The 20,902-nt window shown below is 42.0% G+C and overlaps 1 protein-coding gene across 1 annotated transcript in view; it reads left to right on the forward strand.

Moving 5' to 3' along the window:
* The first annotated feature begins 4,733 nt into the window (after positions 1-4,733).
* Positions 4,734-20,902, forward strand: part of LGR4 (leucine rich repeat containing G protein-coupled receptor 4) — a 125,674-nt gene continuing 109,505 nt past the window's right edge. The window contains exon 1 of the mRNA XM_043971139.1: positions 4,734-5,015. Coding sequence (XP_043827074.1) covers positions 4,834-5,015 — 182 coding nt within the window. The 5' untranslated portion in view covers positions 4,734-4,833. The remainder of the gene's footprint in view (positions 5,016-20,902) is intronic.

The following is a 20,902-nucleotide window of genomic DNA, read 5'->3' on the forward strand; positions in this document are numbered from 1 at the left end:
AGTAAAGACACATAAACAATGGAACAATTATGAGAAACAGTACAAGTTTAGCACAGAGAACGGCTTGTGGCTTTGCAATCTGAAACATGTGTTTGTAGTCCTTCACTGGACTGCTGAGATGGCAAAGGATTTGGCTTGATCTCATGGGCTTGGTGGTTTCTGGGTCATATTTAAGTCTACGAATTTTTTTAAGACCTAGTTACAAGTGTGAATCCTTTGTTCTCATTTATGTTCTCATCTTATGATCTATCAACCTAAATCTATTTTCAGGACTTCCTATCCCAGGAGTTCTCAACTTTTTGTGTGTGTGGTGGATGCCTTTGGTAATCTGATGAAACCTATGGACCCCTTCTCAGAATAATGTTTTTGTTTTTTTGTTTTTGTTTTTTAGTGAGGCAATTGGGGTCAAGTGACTTGCCTAAGGTCACACAGCTAGTAAGTGTTAAGTGTCTGAGGCCAGATTTGAACTCAGGTACTCCTGACTCCAGGGCCGGTGCTCTATCCACTGTGCCACCTAGCTGCCCCCAGAATAATGTTTTAAATGAATAAAATGAAATATAAAGGATACAAAGGAAATCAATTATATTGAGAAATTTATCAACATTAAAGAAATTTACAGACCCTAGGTTTAGAACCCCTATTCCATAACCAGTCAATTTAGCAAGTCTGAGTAATCAATCATTTCTTTAAAGAATGACAAACTACAGGCAGCTAGATGGCACAGTGGATAAAGCACCAGACCTGGGTTCAGGAGGACCTGAGTTCAAATTCTGCATCAGACACTTGACACTTACTAGCTGTGTGACCCTGGGCTAGTCACTTAATCCTCATTGCCCCATACCCCCCATTAAAATAAAATAAAAGTAAAAAATGATGAGACTGAGCCTCAGAAAGGTTAAGAGACTTGCTCAAGGTTACACATATAATAAATAACAGAGCTAGGATTTCAGCCCAGGTTCTCTTGAACTAAATCCGGTGTTCTCCATATGCAATACCATGCTTCTGGTGGGGGGGGGAGGGGCATGGATAGTATCCTCCTTCCCTTGGGGGATAGGGGATACTGTATAAATTATATTGGTCAGGAAATTTTGTCAATTATAGATAAAAGATGAAGTGTTAAAAATTGTTTGATTAATCAACATGCATCTATTAAAGAACCTACTTTATTCCAAGCACTGTTCTAGGTACTGGGGATCTAAAGACAAAAATGAAACAGTCCTGACATCCAGGAATCTCTGTTTTGTAGATAGCTAGACCATACGAAAATATTCCCAGCCTGACATTGTTTATTAGTTTTGAATAAGTCATGTGAATACAAGGTTGAAGGGCAGATTGCCACTTTAGGTCTCCAGATCTTTCCCCATCTTCCCCACCAGTTTAATGTTTTCTTAAGATTAAATTAGTCTACTATGGAAAATTCAATTCACTCGAGTTCCTCAAGCATTTATTGAGTGCCTATTATGTGCCAGGTACTCTTCTGGGATTCAAATTTTTTTAATTTTAAATTTAAATTTATTTATAATTTTCTCCAAGTTTCATGTAAAAACAAATTTTCACATTGGTTTTTTAAAACTTTGTGTTCCAAATTCTCTTTCTTCCTCCCTCCCCAGCCCTCCTTAAGAACCCAAGCAATTTAATATAAGTTATACATGTGCAGTTGTGCAAAACAGTTCCACATTAGAACTAACAAAAAATATTATGCTTCAATCTGTATTCAGATACCATTAGTTTTTTCTCAGTAGATGTATTACATTTTTCATAAGCCCTTCTGATAGCATCCTGCTCATCATTTCTTAATAAGGCAAAAGATTTATGCTGCTGTTCATCATTTCTTACAGCACAATAGTGTTCCAGCCTAATCTCATCCCATTTGTTCAGCTATTCCCCAATTGATGGGCATCACCCCAGTTTCAAATTCAGCTTTTTTAAAAAAAATCTCTTTTAGGGTACCAACCTAATAATGGTATTGCTAGATCAAAAAATATGCATGGTTTTATAGTCCTTTGGCCATAGGTCCAAATTGCTCTACCGAATGTTTGAATCATTTTACAACTTTACAAAGAGTGTATTAATGCCTCATTTCCCCCATATCCCCCACAACATTTGTCATTTTCCTCTGCTGTCCTATTATCAAATCTAATAGGCGTGAGGTAATACCTAGAATTGTTTTGACCTGAATCTCTCCAATGATATTCTGCAGAAACATTTGTATTCTGATTTTAATAATGTCCTGACTTCACAAAGGGTCAGAACTATTAGGAATAAGGTCACTTTGAATTTCAGTATCTCTTCCTGTTACAGGGTAGTGTCCCTGGGAGAAGACAACTCCAAGATAGGCAATGCAATTAAACTGAAGTTGGCTCTCTCCTCCTCAACTCCAATTAAAGGTAAGGAATATGTTGAATTTAGCATCAAAAAGAAAATATTAAACCATGGACCACAAAACTGAGATAACTAAACTGGAATCCTGGGGGCATGTAGAATTTAAGTTTCACCAGGACAAAGGCTGCTTCATTTTTTTTTTCTTTGAATCAGCAACCCCTAGCATAATGCCTGACACATAGTAAGGGCTTAATAAATGCTTGGATGATTTGAATGATTTTGCAACTATTCCTCTCCCCTCCTACTAAAATTTACTCTTCCTGTGTCCCTTGCCCTCAAGGTTCCTCTATATTAAGATTATAAAAAGGAAATGGGGGTAGTTCATTCAGATTATAAGCAAAGTATCTGGCACATAGTAGGTACTTAATAAATGCTTCTTAATTGGTTGGTCTATAGCTTAAAAAAGAAATAGTATATGATGTTGTAATATAGCATAGATTAAGAGGGACTTGGATGTGTTCTAATCCACCCCTAGAATTGTTCTAATCTTTAGAAGGGCCTTCAGGTGTGTTCTAATCCACACTTCCCCACCAACATTTTACAGAGGGGGAAACTGAGGCCCAGGGAAGTTAAGGTATTTGCTCAAGGTTACCGAAGTGGTCTTCAGTAGAAATGGAATTCAGACCAAGTTCTCTGATTCCAAAAGCATTCCAGAATGTTATAGGGCCTAGTACCCCAGAAGTTCTCTGGGGTACATCAAAGAACTTTCTCCTTGAGAAACTAAACCAGAGAACAGACACACCTAAAGAGATAAGTGAAACCTGATCGGGACTGAGCTGACTCCGGGACCACCACCCTTCATTTCACTCTCCCTCACCCCTGGGGAGATAAGATTAGGTGTGGCTGCTGCCTTTGTGCAGGGAGGAGGAGAGAGATGGCTTGAGAGATCCGCAGCCACCCCTCACCCAACTCCCCCAGCCACTACCAGTGGGGGATAGTCCTCCCTTACTAAGAGAACTTTCTACAGTCAGATGATCACCCCCATCAGTCCTTTATAAAAGTATCTGTCTGTCTCCTGCTCCAGGAGATTGGTATCCCAGAGCCACACTCTGTGTCATGCCTTCTCCCCATGAGAAGAAGTCCAAGGATTTCTCTCTTGGTTTCCTTTCCCCAGCCCCTAAATAAAATATTTATTATCTTATTCTATCGGTTTTGTCTGCAAGAGGGTGTAATTCTTTAAAGAGGAATTCCTAAGGACCCCAAACCCCTACCCCTATCCCAAACCCCCTACCCTATTTCCCCATAACAAGATGAAGGGAGAGATTGGTGTGTTAGTGTGACATCAAGATTAAATGTGGCTTAGGTATTTATTTATACTCTTCCTGAGGGCCAAAAGTTTCTTGTAGATTAAAAAGGGAAAAAAAATTGGACTTCTGAGCCACTTGGAAATTTCTTTGTCAAGTCTCAGCCACCTTAAGTTCCTTTGCCCTTTTGCACCCCCCCCCTTTTTTTTAATACAACCTGAGGGCAGAAGGGACAGGTTTTTAACTTTCAATCACTCAATTCAGTCGTTTCCAATTTCAGTGGAGTGTCGGAGCAGAAAGAAGAAAGCAATGGGACAGGGAAGGGAGATCTTTAAAAGCCTCGTCCTGGTATTTCGTCCACCAGCTTAGCAGCCTCTCAACCTGCCCAACAAATCCAGCCAAGTCAGGGATTTCTGCCTCCTCCCCGCCCCCCGCCACTACCTTGTCACTCACACCCAAGAGACACGCCCCCCAATCCCCTGCCCGCCTCCTCCTCCATGCAGCCAATGGAGGCTCGCCTCGGTCCATATTAATGAGCTCCAGTCGTCGCCGCGCCTATAGCGCTCGGGGACGAGGGCTCGTTTTGCATGTACCTAAGTGATTTGCATAACTTGGCGGTCGGGGGCTCGGGAGACCGAGCGTGCAACCCTAGAAGGGAAAAGGAGGCCCGCGGCGGCTACAGCGCGCCTCCGAGTGGGGGCTGTTCGTGCGAGAACTGCGAGCAGGGGCTAGGACGGGGGTGGGGCGGCCCGGGCGCGGGCGGAATGGTTGAGCGGCCCGCTCCGCAGCCCTGAGGGGCGGCGGCGCCGAGCGAGGAGGGCCGAGGGAGCCGCCGAGTGCCATGGCCGAGCCCCGGCCGGGCTGCGTGTCGCCACTGCCGGCTCGGCGGGGTCCCTGCTGAGCCGGGGGAGGCAGCGGTGTGGGGCGAGCCGCCTCTGCCCATCCATGGAGCAGCAGCCGCCGCGGGCGGCGAGAGACAGCGCCAGCGCCGCGGGCGCAGCCGCCCGGGGCTAGGAGTGCGTGGAGAGACCCCGGCCGGCCCGGCCCGGCCCGGCCCAACCGCGGAGCGAGCGCAGAGCGGCGCAGCGCGACGCGAAGGCGGAGAAGGCGGACGACGAGCGGGAGCCGCAGCCTCAGCCGGGGCTGCCCCGGCGCCCGCAGCGGGGCCGCAGAGCGGGGCGCTGCGCTCGTGCGCGCCGCGGCGGCGATGCCGTGCCTCGGCTTGCTCTGCTTCTTGGCTCTGGGCTGGGGCGGCTCGGCCGGGCCCAGCGGCGCGTCCCCGCCGCCCTGCCCGGCTCCCTGCCGCTGCGACGGGGACCGGGGAGTGGACTGCACCGGCCGAGGGCTGACGGCCGTGCCCGACGGACTGAGCGCCTTCACCCACTCCTTGTGAGTCCCCCGCCCTGCCCGGGAGGGAGGGGAGGGGAGCCGAGCGGACTGGAGGGGAGGCGGCGAGGGGAGCGCAGCGCAGCGCAGCCCCTGCCCCTGCGCTCCGTGGGGGCCCAGGCGCCCCAAACTTTCCCTCGGCCTGCCAAGGGATTCCCGGGGGAAGAGCTAGGAGCGGATCCGGGGCCAGGAAGGAGGGGAGGAAAGAGGGAAGGGAGGAGAGAGGGAAGAGAGGAAGGGAGAGAGGGCAGGCAGGAAGGAAAGAAGAGCGAAGGAGAAGCAAGGAAGAAGGAAAGGAGAGAAGAGAGGAGAGAAGGAAGGAAGAAAAGAGGGAAGGAAAGAGAGAAGGAAAAGGAAGGAGAGAAGGAAGGAAGAAAAGAGGAAGGAAGAAAGGGGAGAGAAAAGGAAAGAGGAAGGAGGAGGGAAGAAAGGAAGGAGAGAAAAGGAAGGAAGGAAAGAGTGGAGGTATGGAAAGAGGGAATAGAAGGAGGAGGAGGGAAGGAAGGAAAACAGGGAGGGAGGGAGGATGGAAAGAAGGAACAGAAAAGGAAGGAAGGAAGGAGAGAAGAAAGAACAGAAGGAGACAGGAAAGAAAGAAAAACGGAGGAAGAATAGACCAAGGGGGAAAAGATCTAGCTATCCTGGACCTCAGCTTTAAGGGGTTCTCTTAGTGCCACGCCAAGGTATGCTGTGTGTGTGTGTGTGTGTGTGTGTGTGTGTGTGTGTGTGTGTGTGTGTGTGTGAGAGAGAGAGAGAGAGAGAGAGAGAGAGAGAGAGAGAGAGAGAGAGAGAGAGAGAGAGAGAGAGACAGAAAGAGACAGAGACAGAGAGACAGACTTGGATTTTCCTGTGTCTCAGCACGTGGAGGGAGGAAACACCTGTGATATCCGCCCCCCCCCCCCAATAAGTTGGCAGTGTGGTTAGATCCAGGTAGAAGACCGATCCCTCCCCTCCAGGCCTCTTGTAAAACTTAAGAACAAGGAGCTTTCTGAGGAAGGGAAGAGGAAGTGGAAGGTTGCTTTTGCATCAGAAGAAGATTGTCCATCCAAACGTTAGTTAGCCTTTTAAAGAGGGAGGTGCAGATGTCAGAAAAGTGGAACCTAACCAAGCCTACCCTCAACATCAGACTTAGGTGATACATGATAAGATAGATTGTATCTTCTTTTCCCTACCCTACATTTCAGTACTTATTTTGATCTGACTTTGCTGATCCATGGACTTGAGTTACTCACTGGGTCCTAATTGTATATCCTATTATGTGTCTACTGAGTCAGCTGTGGAGTGGTGACTTGAGGTCAGGAAAATCTGGGGTCAGATCATGCCTCTGACCCTACAGCTGTGTGTCTCTGGGGAAGTCACTCTTCTGAACCTCAAGTAACTCCCTAGGACCCATTTACTAAAATGAGTTATAATCTGTTGTAACGTTGATGGAGGGAATTCCCACACGGAAAGAGCTGATTAATCAAACAACAAACTTTTATCAAGTGCTTACTATGAACCAGGTACTCGCTCAATTTAAATCCATCAATGAAGTTGTTGGAGTTTAAATCCCAGATCCTTCTCTTGTCTTCTGTCCATTGTAGTGTGTGTCTAATAAACAATTAAGTGAAGAGCATTAGAAGGTATCATCATGTTTAGGATGCTTCGAAACCCTGATGGGAGGCTCTTGTCTCTAAGAGGGCTGATAGATATTTTGTCAGACAAGTGATGGGATGCTCATATCCTAGTGACAGGACTCCTAAGGAGTAGAATAATCTAGTTATCAGTGTGGTCCACACCATTGGACTCTGCTGTTACTGTTGGTTGTTTTTTTTCCTTACTCTGACAACGTCCACTATCGGTAATTGTGCCTTTGTAGATATTTTAATTTATATTATTGGTGCAGTACAGCTTCTACCATGAACCCAAGGCATGCTGTCTTTGGATCTAGTGTTGACCAGTTTTATTTTCCAATAAAAGACCCCAAGGTAGTAAACTTCAGATCAGAGTGAAGAAATCATAGATTTATAGCTGCAAAGGATTTATTTGGAGGTGATCTAGGTCTCACCTCTCATTTTACAGATGGGGAAACCTAGGCTTGGAGAGGTGAAGGGATTTGCTTAACAAGGTGTATGTAATATAGGTGGATTTGCCCACTGGTCCCAGATGGCTCTGGATGAGAAAATGAGGCTGGTGACTTTGCACAGCCCTCCCTCACTTAAATCCAATTCACTGGAAGCCATTCCAATGTCTAGTCCTCTTCAAGAATGAAGGACAAACAGCAACAACAAATACAGATAGAAAGGGACTGAAATAGGATTTGGACCCAGGTTATCCATCTTTCATTTCAGCCTAGTTTTGACTGTGTCAGGGTGCTGCTTATTATTATTTTTGTTGTTTTTGTTGTTATCCTAACCTTCAAAAGTCTACTGATGGGAAAAAAATGTACTGCTAATATGGGGAAAAGAAGAAAACACTTCACCAGTGGGAGATAATGAGAAAGTACCTTGAATCTGAGCTTTAGCTTTCTCATCTGCAAAATGAAGAGGTTGGAATAAATATTCTCTGAGGTCCCTTTCAGTTCTGTAGCTGGGGTCCTTTGGTTTTTTGTTTATGCATAGACTTCACATTAAGGAGAAAGTAATAGATGTGCCCTGGCAGCTTTTTAGATGAATACAAACAAAGGGCATCTGGTTTGGTTTGCTATTCCTGCTGTACAGATCCAATGGTAGACATTTCTTCTAAAGACAACTCCTCTCATTTCTTACCATGAAAAATAATGATGTTAAAGGGGCAAACCAAGAATAGAAACGTACATTTTAAAGCTGATTCTGAGTATGAACAATTCTGCAGAATTGAGGTTATTTTTACTTAACACATTTGCTTAAAAGACTGAATTTGGGGGTTTTCTTTGGAGAAGGTCTAGACCTCTGATTTTTTTGGTCAGGGGAAGTGGCATTGTGGACAACCCCCTCTATCACTGAAGATAAGATAATTATAATTTGTCGTCTCAAAGCATTGCTTAGGGCCTAAATGATTTCTATATAGTGACACATTTCCCATGGGCTAGAAGCGGGACTTGAACCCAGGTCTTCGGGTTAGCCCTTTATTCACAATTCTACATGAGAGGAACTGATATTGTTTCTGTGTCATACCTTTTAACATGAAGACCTGTCCTTATGATGTTCCTCATAACTGTGTCATACATATTAATCAAGAGTCTTCCCCCTGAGATAAGTGAAGTGGCTGGAAACACCTGTAAAATATTTGCAGATTTTGAAGCATAACTAAAGCCCTCATCAACATTTTCCTTTTCTTTTTTCTCTGTCTTCCCCTCTCCCCAAAATAGTAAGATCAGTTTCAGGCGATAATAACAATAATAAATGGTACTTGAACATTTCTCTAATCTCTTTAAGCCTTAAGTGCTCAAATACATAATTGTAATTTATGGGTTCCATGGGCTCATCTGCTAAATAGATCTTGAAGGAAGAAATAGAACTGGGAAGAAGCTCAGGGTCTGTGTATTCAGTCATAGGATCATGGGTTTATAGCTGGAAGGGCAGTATGGGGCAGCGATAGAGAGCACGACCTGGAATTCAGATCTGGCTGAAGACACTAGATGTGTGACCCTGGGCAAGTTACTTCAGCACTTCACCATTGAGTGCCTCAGTTTCCCCATCTGTAAAATGGGAATAATAATATCACTTATCTCCCTGGGTTGTTGTGAAGATCAAGTGAGATCATGTGTGTAAAGTGCCCTTGGTTTTTAATGTCCGGGTTATGGAAAATTGAGAGGGAGCTAGGGTTTCCATGAAGTGGGGGAAAAAGATTTGAAGAGTGAGTGTTTTTAGCCTGGGGACAGCTCTCGTGCTCAGGGCTCATGGGAAGAAGATGGAACCAGTCCTATTCAGAGCAGGAAATAGGGTGGTTCAACTGGAGCCTAGAGTGTGTGACAGGGCAGGAAGATGAAGTCCATCTCAGTCAGCTTGGTTACCATGTAAAATGTGACCTGACTAGTTGCTTCTGAATGTGGAAGATGCTTTCCTTTTGGTTCAATAATTAGGAAATTTGCCATGGAAAACGTGTCGAAGAGTGTTTGAAGAACCAGCAGGCTATTGCTTCATTTAGATTTGTGTTCTATAGGCATGATTTTATAACTGGAAAATAAAGTTCCTGTTGATTTGTTGGTCCAAATACCATACAGACAATTTTTCTAATTGCCTTCATTTTACAAATCTTAGAAGCAGGTATAACCTGTACCCTAAATCTCTCCTACCACTTTTCTTTCCTTGGCCCCCACACCTCCCAAATGAAATCCTTTAAGAATGTGTTAGTGGCCTTTGCTGATAAAGTCACTTTCTCCCTGTGTGGCCCTGGGCAAATAAAATTGACTTCTTTGGGCTTCTTCTGTAAAATGATGGGTTTGGACCAGATCAGGAGTTTTTGTGGCAGTTCTTGTGAAGACTATGAATCCCTCAGAATAAGATTTCTCAATGCAGAAAATAAAATACAGAGGAATACCAAGGACAGCAATTATATGTGAATGCAGCTATTAAATTATTTTTTTTAAATTTAGGAACTTATTCAGGTTGAGAACCTTTTAATTGGTTGATCTCTAAGGGCCTTTTTGTCCCTAAGTCTGTGATCTTTGATTCCTGTTTCCGATTTCCCTCTCACAATCTTTCTTAAGGTGTGTGTGGGGGTGGGGGTGGGGCATTCAACACCTTTTCTCTTCTGACCGGACCATTTGAAAGTCTTTTGTCTTCCTAGTATCACCTGTTCCCCTGTAGATGGTGATAATTAACTTTATGCTCTGTGCCTTTTTGTTTGTATTGATTTTTATAGCCAATCAATCAACAAGCAAATATTTTAAAGGCTTATTATATGTCAGGCACTGTGCCAAGTTTCCTAGATACAAAGTCAAAAAAGGCAAGTTCCTAAGGAGCACACATTCTAATGGGGTCTCTATGTATAATTTTGGGAATTGCAACATTAACTTAGTACTGTGGCCTCTACTTGTTTCCTTTGTCTTGCTGACAAAATTTACCATTTTCCCTATGCAGATGTACTTTCCTCCAGGCAAACAGATTATGTGAAAATCCAGATTTATGCAAAAAAAAAGTATATGGGGGTGCTCATTCTTTTCCAAAAAGATATATCCTTTAAATAGATGATTGATAAATATTTAGTAAACAGTTCAGTTTACAAAGTTAAAAGTGCCTCTTTTTTCAGGCTCATTTTCTGATTGGTAAAGTGAAGTCCATATAGAAAGTTTTCCGTCCATGCTGTCAACACTTAAATATCAATAAGTGGCTCCCTGTCCATTCAATGTTTTTTGTGGATGTTCTCTCCCATAATGCCTTTCTTATTTGCCTTTTCCCATGTTTGCCTCTAGGGGTCTACCCAAAGGCTTGGTAAACTTTTTCAATTTTGGACCAGGCCATTACAGGGGATATCCTTCATTTTTACCACATGACCAGAGGTAAATGACTTGGCCATGGTCATACAGCTCATATGGGACAAAGACAGGATTAGATCCAAGTCTTCCTGACTATCTATGCCACACTGTCTCTTCTGAGTGCTGCTTTCTTTTATTTTTTAAGCTTTTTATTGGTTATCGAGATGCAGTTTTTTGTTCTTTCCTGAGGATGGACAAGTAATCTCATTGGAAAACCTGGCTTGTCAATGACAGATAAATATTGGTGTGCAAATCATGGACCTTCCTTTCAAGGAGAAGTTTGGAGCCACTGAAGGAACTCAATGGTATTCTAAAGGCTCCTGTATCCAGCCTGATGTCCAAGAAATTTTGAGCTTCGGGTGAGAACAATCTCCCCTCCCAGGAGAACACAAAGATCTGCTTTCACAGACAAGCTGAGTCTAGTGTAGACATTTGATTGGCTTTATTTCTCTGGCTTAATGAGGCAGCATGATGTAATGGGAAAGACACCAGAGATCTGTCTTATAGTTCCCCCCCACCCCCATGTCACTGGGTGACCTTGGTGGAGTCATTTCCCATTGAATGTCTAAAAGAGCCGGTTGAATTCCAGAGACTTCGAAGGTCCTTCCCCAACTCTGAAACCTTATACTTCTGCTAGGATGGAGTAATAAACAAGAGCAGCCCCACATTCTCTGTGGTTAAGAGACTGCCATAGTCACTGAAAACTTTTTCAATGACTTTTGTTTTTTGCAGTGTTTACTATGGGGGAAATGACCTATTTCCTCTCTTCATTTGTCAGCTGTGGAAGTGTGTATTTCAACTAACTACTCATTTGTGTGCCTTAATATCCAGTGACTAACTCTAGTTCGGGAAAGTAGCCTAAAATCTGCTGGTGCGCCTTTGTTAAAGATTAAACTGCCAGATGTGCCCTTGGCTCTGGAATATATATAACTTGCAGCCCTCTTGATAAGAGGGTTTTGTTTTTTTCTAAAGAAGCTGGATTATTTTTTTTTTTTAAACACAGACCTGTAATTTCACAGGGCTTGCTGGGCAGGACTTTCTCAATGCAGATGAGTATCTGGCATTGTATCTTACAGTTTTTGAGAGCTGCCAAGTACTTCAAGAGATCAAGTGACTTGTCCAGGATGGTATTGGAGGAGGGAGCTGGATCTTTAAAAAATGCCTTGGGTTTAGCCACCTTCCAGTCCCCCTCCTCAAATTGAAGAGTGTTGGTGTCTGAGATTCAGTTCTTGGTAGTTCAAAAACCTACTTTTCTGAAATAAAAAGCTAGCCAACCTTATTGCTGCTTTGTCTCACTTTTAAGTTGTTGTTGTTGTTGTTTTGGGATGGACAAGTGTTGTCAATTAAAGAAGAAACAATGGGGAATAACATTTAGCAAATTCGTGCCCATCAGAAAAGCTACTGCGTCAGGTCTGTTCTAACGGCTTTTTGGGCTCTCAACACCTGATTGTCAGACTGTTGGCCATGTGTGAACTGTGTCCCATGCAGAGCGGACTTAGAAAAATGTGGGGTGGGGGAGGGGGAGGAGAGAGATTTTTGTAGCTCTGGTTAAGTGTGGAGAATCCTCAGCTTTCTAGAAACTTTAATAAGATTCATGGTCTATTCAATAAATAACTATTTAAATGGCAAGATGTAATTATATAGTGTGCTTCATTGGTTCTATTCAGGCACAGGAAAAAAAGATTCTCATTGAAACCCTGCTAGAAATTGATGACAAAGCCGAGAATTTTATTTATTAAGATACTTTTGTGGTATGAGGCCAATTGGATTTCTGCTTATGAGTTACTGGCTTTCAGTCTCTAGAAAGAACCCAAATCTTAGGCAGTTGTGAGTGTTCAGTTGTGGTATAACACAGACTAACCAGAGGCATCTAGGTCTTGAAAAGTGGATAAAATTCTGGACCAGGAGTTATGAAGACCTGAGTTCAGATTCTGCCTTGGACACTTAGTAGTTTTGTGACCTGGACAAATTACTTACCTGCCATCTACCTCTGTTTCCCAATTGTAAAATGAGGACAAAAATAGCACCTACCCTGTAGGTTTTTGATAATCAAATGAAATACTGTTTGTTATGTGCTTGGTACTTTTCCCAGCACCTGGTAGGTGCTTAATAAATGATGGTAGGTGTTTAATAAGTGCTTATTTCCTTCCCCTGTCCTCCTTTTTGAGCAGATAACCCTATCAGGTAGGGCTAATATCCTCCACATTTTAGAGATACTAAAACTGAGCCTCACTGAAAAAAAAAAAGAGACTTGAGGGCAGCTAGGTGGCGCAGTAGATAAAGCACCGGCCCTGGATTCAGGAGGACATGCATTCAAATCTGGTCTCAGACACTTGACACTTACTAGCTTTGTGACCCTGGGCAAGTCACTTAACTCTCATTGCCCCACCAAATACACACACACACACACACACACACATACATACAATTTCTTTTTGCAGGGCAATGAGGGTTAAGTGACTTGCCGCCCAGGGTCACAGAGCTAGTGTCAAGTGTTTGAGGCCAGATTTGAACTCAGGTCCTCCTGAATCCAGGGCCGGTGCTTTATCCACTGCACCACCTAGCTGCCTCCTATACCAGTATATTTATATTTGTATCTCCAACACTTAGCACAGTACCTAGCACATAATATGTGCTTAATAGATGTTTACCTGCTGATAGACTGAGAGAAGAAATTAAATATGTCTAACTAGGCTGTCAGTGGGAGTTCTTATTTAAAAAAAAATAAACTGAGCAATTCAGTGTAACTTGAAAAGGAAACTTTTAAAACATTGAATTAAAAAAAAAACTATAACCTTGGTCAAATGTTTGAACTTGATGCACAGAAAATGAGTTAGCTGCTTATGGTTAGCTGCCCCAGACCCTGCTTCCTCATTTAAAACTTTTTCTACTTGGGGAAATTTACTTTAACAAGAGCATCTGAAGAGTGACATAAATTTGGCCAGGAGACAGCTGCTTTACCTTGGAGCGGTATTAGACACTGCTAAAGAATGTGGCCAGCTCTGCTTCAGAACTTCCTTCCCCCTTTCCTCCCCCCTGCTCTGCTGGAACGTTCCAATGGTTAACTTCCAGCATAAACCACTGTGTAATTTAGAACAAGTGACAACATCTATAACCAAACTGGGAAGCCTGCTTAGAATTTCTTTAATGTGTAGCTAGATGGATTTTATAATTCTCATTTTTAATAGTTGGGCGGGCAGGTCCGTGCATTTCCAGATGGCATTTTCTTCTCTGAAGCCTGGAAGATACTTGCTATGCATTGTCATTTTACCCATCTCTCCCTTCTCAAGAGGTGCTTGAAGGAACAACCAGTATAGGTTAAATGTGCATCACATGGAGCCTGGATTACCATGTCATCCTGGATTTTTCTTTTAAAACATTATAAGAATCATAGAATTGAAAGAGACTTTAAGGTTATAGGTTCATAAATCTCAGAGGTTATGTAGTCTAACCCTATCATTTGTTGTTTTTTTCAGGGCAATGAGGGTTAAGTGACTTGCCCAGGGTCACACAGCTAATAAGTGTCAAGTGTCTGAGGCCAAATTTGAACTCAGGTCCTCCTGAATCCAGAGCCAGTGCTTTATCCACTATGCCACCTAGCTGCCCCCTAACCCTATCATTTTTAAAAATCTCCTTCCAGTTGTTGAGGGAGGTCTAATGACTTATTCAAGGTCACATAAGTAGTAAGTAAGAGTCTGGATTTGAACCCAGGACCTTTAACTCTAAAGTCGTTTTTCTTTATACACACTAAGGCCAACCTTACCCCTACATGCAGATATACAATTACTGTAGACCCAGAGGTGAAAGAGATCTTAGAAATCATTTAGAATGCGCACCTGATTTTATAGATAAGGAGATTGAGCCCCAGAAAATTCAAGTGACTTGTCTGCTTAGTAAATGTGTGTTGAATTGAATGGCCCAAGGTCACCTAAGTGTTATAAATACCAGAGCTGGAATTGAACTTGGAGTCCCAGTCTAGCACATCTTAGGAAAGGAATCCACATTTATATAACACCTACTATGTGCTAGGCACTGTGCTCAAAGACTGACAAACATGGTCTCATTTGGTCTTCACAACAACCTCACAAGGTAGGTCATGTTAGTTCTTCCCATTTTGCAATTGAGGAAACCAAGACAAACAGAGCTTAAGTGATTTGCCTGCAGTCCCATAGGTAATCAGTGTCTGAGGCTGTATTGGAACTCAGGCCTTTCCTATCCACTGCACCACCTGGGTGCCTTAGGAAATAACTGCAGAAAATGTGACACTGCTATCTCTTGGTCCTGTGAAATCCTTCCTAATGGATGAGCTTCATTCATAGTGGTTCATTTTAAACCTGTTTCCTCTCCTCCTTGGGGAAAGAGAGCAACTACTATTACAGCATGCTGTAATATCCTTGAATGTACTTGAAGACCGTTACATTGTGCTCCATTGTGCTTTAGTCATCTTCTCTAAACTTTATAATCTGATTTCTGACTTTTTTCTTGCTCTGTGGAGCCTCTCCTCATTCCTATAGCTATTAGTATACCTTTCCTCTCTTTGTTACCTTGCATTTACCTTGTGTATATGTTATGTGCTTGTATGTTTGCATATTTTCTCCTAATAGAATGTAAATTCCTTGAGGGTAAGAATGGTTTCATTTTTGTCTCTGAATCTCATATTGTATGTGCATGCATGCATGTATGTATATGTAGATGGGTGTGTATCCTTCCATATAAGTACCTGATTCATAGCAATCCCTAAATAAGTGTTTATTAATTGTTTTTTAAATTTGCTAATTTTCATTGCTGCCTTTTGGGTCCTCTTCAGATTCTCCATATTCTGTTTTTTAGACAAGACCCCAAACTGAACCTGGTATTATGTAGGAATGTTACTATGCCCTTAAATCAGAGACTACAAGGATGAATCTAGATGAGGGGGGTCAACCTACTTTGTTGTCTCTTTTTGTGTGGCTTGAGAGGCAAGGGTGGGTTTTTTGTTTTGGGTTTTTTTTTTTTTAGTTTTTTTTTAGTGAGGCAATTAGGGTTAAGTGACTTGCCCAGGGTCACACAGCTTGTAAGTGTTAAGTGTCTGAGGCCAGCTTTGAACTCAGGTACTCCTGACTCCAGGGCCGGTGCTCTATCCACTGCGCCACCTAGCTGCCCCGGCAAGGGTGGTTTTTACATGTTTAGATAAAGTTTGTATTTAAACATGTAAAAACTTACTTAGCTTGCAGGTGTTGAAAAGCAAACAGAGGCCAGCAGGCCATGGTTTGCTGACCTAGGTTGTGGAATTTTTTTTTTTTTTGTGGGGCAATGAGGGTTAAGTGACTTGCCCAGGGTCACACAGCTAGTAAGTGTCAAGTGTCTGAGGCCAAATTTGAACTCAGGTCCTCCTGAACCCAGGGCTGGTTCTTTTTCCACTGTGCCACCTAGCTGCTCAGTTATAGAATTTTTATCTGACATTTAGAGGTCTAGTCCAGCCTCCATTTTGATAAATGAGGAAACAGAGGCCAAGAGAAGTTATATATAGCTTGCTAAAGATCAGACTGTTAGTAGTAGAATTGAGATTCAAATCTGTAGCATCTGACCCTATACCTCAGACACTAGCTGTGTGCCCCCTGGGCAAGTCACTTAATCCTGTTTGCCTCAGTTTACTCATCTGTAAAATGGGCATCATAATAGCCCCTACCCCTTAGGTTGGTTGTGAGGATCAAATAAGATAATAATTGTAAAGGATTTTGCCCAGCTCCTTGCCACAGAGTAAGCTCTATATCAATGTTATCTGTTATTTCTATTAGTGTTCTCTTGTGAAGTAGCCATCAAAGAAAGTCATATTTTTCCAGTTGCTATATGAGTGTGTCAGGATCAAAGTGAAGGCCCAATTTGGTCTAACAACTCAGTGAGAAAATTTAGATTAGTCTGACAGCTGTCATTTTGAAAAGCATATGAAGGCCCTTCTTTTAAAACCAGCTGGGAAAGCATGGTTTCTGTATCCCATTTTGTATCCATGGCCTTTGTATTCATTGATGATGTCGTATTATCCACAAAGAGCAAGAATACAAAACCCAGTTCCTGGGGCCAGCGAGGCTGTCTGCAAGGTGTCAGGCCAGGTACACAGGGGCCAATCTGAGCTTTGGCATGTCTCTTTAGCATCATAGTTTCAGGATGATATCTCTATAATCTTTAGATCTGTTTGATTTTTTATTTTCTGGCCCTAACTTTGAGTGTATTTGGTGTTTGAGGACTTAAAGGATGGTTAACTCTTTCTTCTTTTAGGAACCTTTCCCCAGAGTAGTATAATGATGTAGTTCAGTCATTTTCAGGCATGCCTGACTTTTCATGACCCCATTTAGGGTTTCCTTGGCAGACACTGGACTGGTTTGCCATTTCCTTTTCCAGATCATTTCCAGATGAGGAAACTGAGGCAAATGGGATTAAATGATTGACCCAGGGTCCCACACCTAGTAAGTGTCTGAGGCCAGATTTAAATTTAGGAAGATGAGCCTTCCTGACTCCAGGTTCGGTACTCTATCCACTGGAACACCTAATGCTCTGTGTCATTACTTCCAGTTTCTTTTTAGTGATGAAAGGAGGCACTCAGATTTGTAAATTCATTGAAGTTCTTAGATTCCTTCCCACAGCTTTGACTCTAGAAATTTTTATTTGCTAGAGCACTTTTAGTTGCTGCTTTAGCAGTAATAATAAGGGCTCTAAATGTTTTTCTAATACATTTTATTGGGTATTTGATATCTAGATTTCCATTCTGTTTTGAGGCATTATACTTTAAAAAATCACTTTAGAGAAGAAAACTTTACTGGCAAAATCACTTTTAAAACCCCACTCCCCACTCGTCACCCCCAAAATGGTGTGGTATCTTCGGTAGGCACATGAAATGCTTCCCAGAAAGTTGTGAAAGTCTGAGTTTGGATACAGATATGAGTTTAAAATACCCCATAAACTCAGCACAGCCGGTAACAAATGCAGCAGTGTTTAGAACCTGTTTAGACTGGCCGAGTGTTTCAAATACAGTTGTGCATTTTTATGTCCTTGTTCTGTTTTTAAAAAAATGTTTTGAAATTTTTTTCCTCATTACCATCTTGACATCTGCCTGGTTACACATGAATAGCTTGACCCAGTCCCTCAGCGGGGAAACTGCTGTAGCCTTGCTTTCAATGGCTGTGTTGCTGACAAAGAAAACATATGGAATATTTCATTCCTGTCTTTCGCAAACAGAGTGTGAGGCAGTAAGGGCAGACGGCAGAAGGCTCCGTCCATTTGGCATGCTTGATTGGCGAAGTTCGTCTTGCAAAAATCCCATGACATGATGTTGCATGTTTGTGTCCATGCGAGAAACCCTGGATTTTGAACAAATCAATTTCAAATATCAGTTTCAATTGTTTTATAGATCGAAGTTCCTTTCCACGGTCCTGGTTCTTGGTTAATAATAGATTTGACCAAAGGGAATTCTCCCCTTGCAATCTTCCGTGTTTGAAGTTGGTACTTGTCTGGCAGCTGCACAAGATGGGAACACAGATGTTTGGTTCCCAGTGGAACATGCCTAGGGGACTGTACGCCTTTATGTTTATCTTCTCCTTGTCAGTCCACAGAAGGAGACTAATTGATCATCTTCATATCCCAGCAAGGCACCCACGGCTTTGGCCTTCTAAAGTTTCTGTTGGGGGGTGGGGGGGGGTCTATCTATCAGTGTTAAGCTCTGCTTCTCTTCCCATTTACTTAGCAGAATTGCTTATGGATGGGCATTTGGTTTGTGTCCAGGAAAAGTAGACATTGGAGCCAATAGCCTAGGGAGCAGGGAGCAGACATATTGGAAAAGGCAAGACTCTTGTGGGGCATCATAATGGATAGCAAACTGTGTGCTGCTCTCTCTTTGCTTTCTGTCTCTCAGAGGGTTGTTATGAAGAAAAGCATGTTTTAAACTGTGAATTGCCATATTAGCGTATTATTTATTTTCTCTTCTTCCACTGGTTTTTGAATAATTTGGATTTTTGAGCTTTTTTTCATTTTTTCAAGGTAAGTAGCTTTGCCTTCCATTCATCCTTCCATCCCTCTGTCCCTTTTAAAAGGCCACCTTAGCAAAGTAGAACTTGGAGAAACAAAGGAGAGAGACTGAACTTTTAAGAGGAAGCAGCAGTGATGGGAATTTCTCAAGCACCTCTCTTCTCCCTAGGTCATTTTGGCCTAAGCTTCTAGTTGTGTGTATATGAGAGCTGGTGAACCAAGAATCTATGGAAAGAGGCCTAGAATTAGAGTCAAATGACTTAAGTTCAAAATTCAGTTTGTCCATTTAATATAATACTCATGGGACCCAAGACAAGTCTTTTGAGCTCTCTTTCTGGGCCTTGGTTTAAAATGGGGTTAGATAGAATAGTGGATCTCTTAAGGTCCTTTTTAAAAAAGCTTTAAATCTTAAATCCAATAAGTATACTCTGATTTGTATTTCCAGGTATATTTCCATTTCCATACACATCTTGTGTGTATATATCAGATACACACACACACATTTACTTTGTATATAGTTGGCATTGGCTCTTCATAGAAACCTCTTTGTTTAAGATGTAGGTCAAGCAGCATCATTGGAAGGAGGCCTTTTTCCATCCCCCTAACTGCAAGCGGAGTCCATCTCTCCCAAACCACTTTGTATTGAACTCCTGTGTATATATTAGCATTTATTAACTTTATGGTATTTTTTTAAGTAAATATTTGTCTTCTCCATTAAGAGTGTAAGCTCACTGTGAATAGGAATCATTTCTGTTTTCTTATTCTCTATCCAACACCTAGTACAGTAACTGGCACATAAGTAGCACTTTAATAACTATTTGTTCATTGATTGCCTTATCACTGTAGCTGTCCCGGTAGAGCCCAGTAGAATGTAAGTTCCTTAAGGGCAGAGAACTATTTGCAGTGGTAGTGGTTGTTGGGTTTTTGTTGTTGTTTTGTTTTATGGCATTCATGAAATGCCTGTGGATGTATCCTAGACTTACCTAAGGGAATTTATTGTTGACTACTCTTTGTGATTCCACTTGGGGTTTTCTTGGCAAAGATATTGGAGTGGTTTGCCATTTCCTTCTGCTCATTTTACAGATGAGGAAACTGAGGCAAATGGGGTTGAGTGACTCACACAGGACAGCTAGTAAGTGTCTGCGGCTGGATTTCAACTCAGGAAGATGAGTCTTCTTGACTTCAGGCTGGGCACTCTCCATCCACCTAGCTGCCCCATCTAAGGGAATGGGCTGATTTCAAATTTAGGAAAAATGTTCACAGGATTTACAAATTAGAGACTTCCTGTAGACAATTGTAGTTTTGCTTCCCTGTTTGGTTTGATTTATGCTTCATTGATGTGAGATCCTGTATCATGACTTATTTTGTGATTGTATTCCTAACAGGAACTTATACAGGAGCCTTTTGCTTCATTAAATTGGGTTTGTCAGTTGCTGTGGTCATTATACCTCAATATTTCTTAAGGTTGGATCTTTTCTATTTAGAAAGTTGTTATATGCCCTTGTTACACAAAGAATCCCATTTGTGCTATCCCCTTAACTTGCTTTCTTATTTTTTTTCTGAGTCCTAACCCAGCTTTCATATTTGAAATAAAAGTAAGTAGATTTCAAGTCTATTGAATAAATGTTCAGTGTACTAGACTAGGCAGGGTATATAAAGACCAAATGTAAAAGGACTCTTGAATTCCTCAAGAAATTCTATTGGGGGATCCAAAATATACATAGATAAGTATAGAAAATAATTGGGGGAGAGAGAGAATGAATATGAATATGAATATGAACCCACAGTAGTGAAGGTTTCCTGGATTACCTGCATTTCAGTTGAAACCTGGAAAGAACTCAAGGTTTTTAAGAATTGAAAGGGGAGGAGGGTTATAGCATATACAGAGTTTCAACTTTCCTATTCTAGGTCCAGAAGAATCTCCTTTATGTTGAACATTTAAAGGTCTTTAGGTGACCATTAAAAAGAGAAACATCCAGTCATTTCTGGATCTACCTACAGCCCAGTCATCCTGGAAATTGAACTTACCCTTGGAATCCATTAAATAGTTAAGCAAAGACAGTTAAGTGGCTAGATCTGATAGTTACCATCTTTCTGCTGAAAGGAGGCACCTTGAGTCTTATCTATTTCTGGGAACTTACTTATGTGTCGGTTTCTTAGAGTGTGGCTTCCTTTTTAAAATCCATCTTTTCCTTTACATTGTTCTACCTGGTGTGCATATTTTTCTGGCTCTGTTTTTTCACTCTTCACCCATCCATTCCTTCCAGTCTTTTGTTTTTCTGAATTTCTCACATTTTCTTACAACACAAGAATATTCCATTAAATTCACCTACTGCTATTTGTTTAACCATTTCCCAATTAGGGGGTACACACTTTGTTCCCAGTTCTTTGCTACCATAGAAAGTGTAGTTATGGGTAATTATTTATTTTTATTTTTTATCATAAAAATACTTTA

This window comes from Dromiciops gliroides, chromosome 6 (genome assembly GCF_019393635.1).
Source record: "Dromiciops gliroides isolate mDroGli1 chromosome 6, mDroGli1.pri, whole genome shotgun sequence".
Lineage (NCBI taxonomy): Eukaryota > Metazoa > Chordata > Mammalia > Microbiotheria > Microbiotheriidae > Dromiciops > Dromiciops gliroides.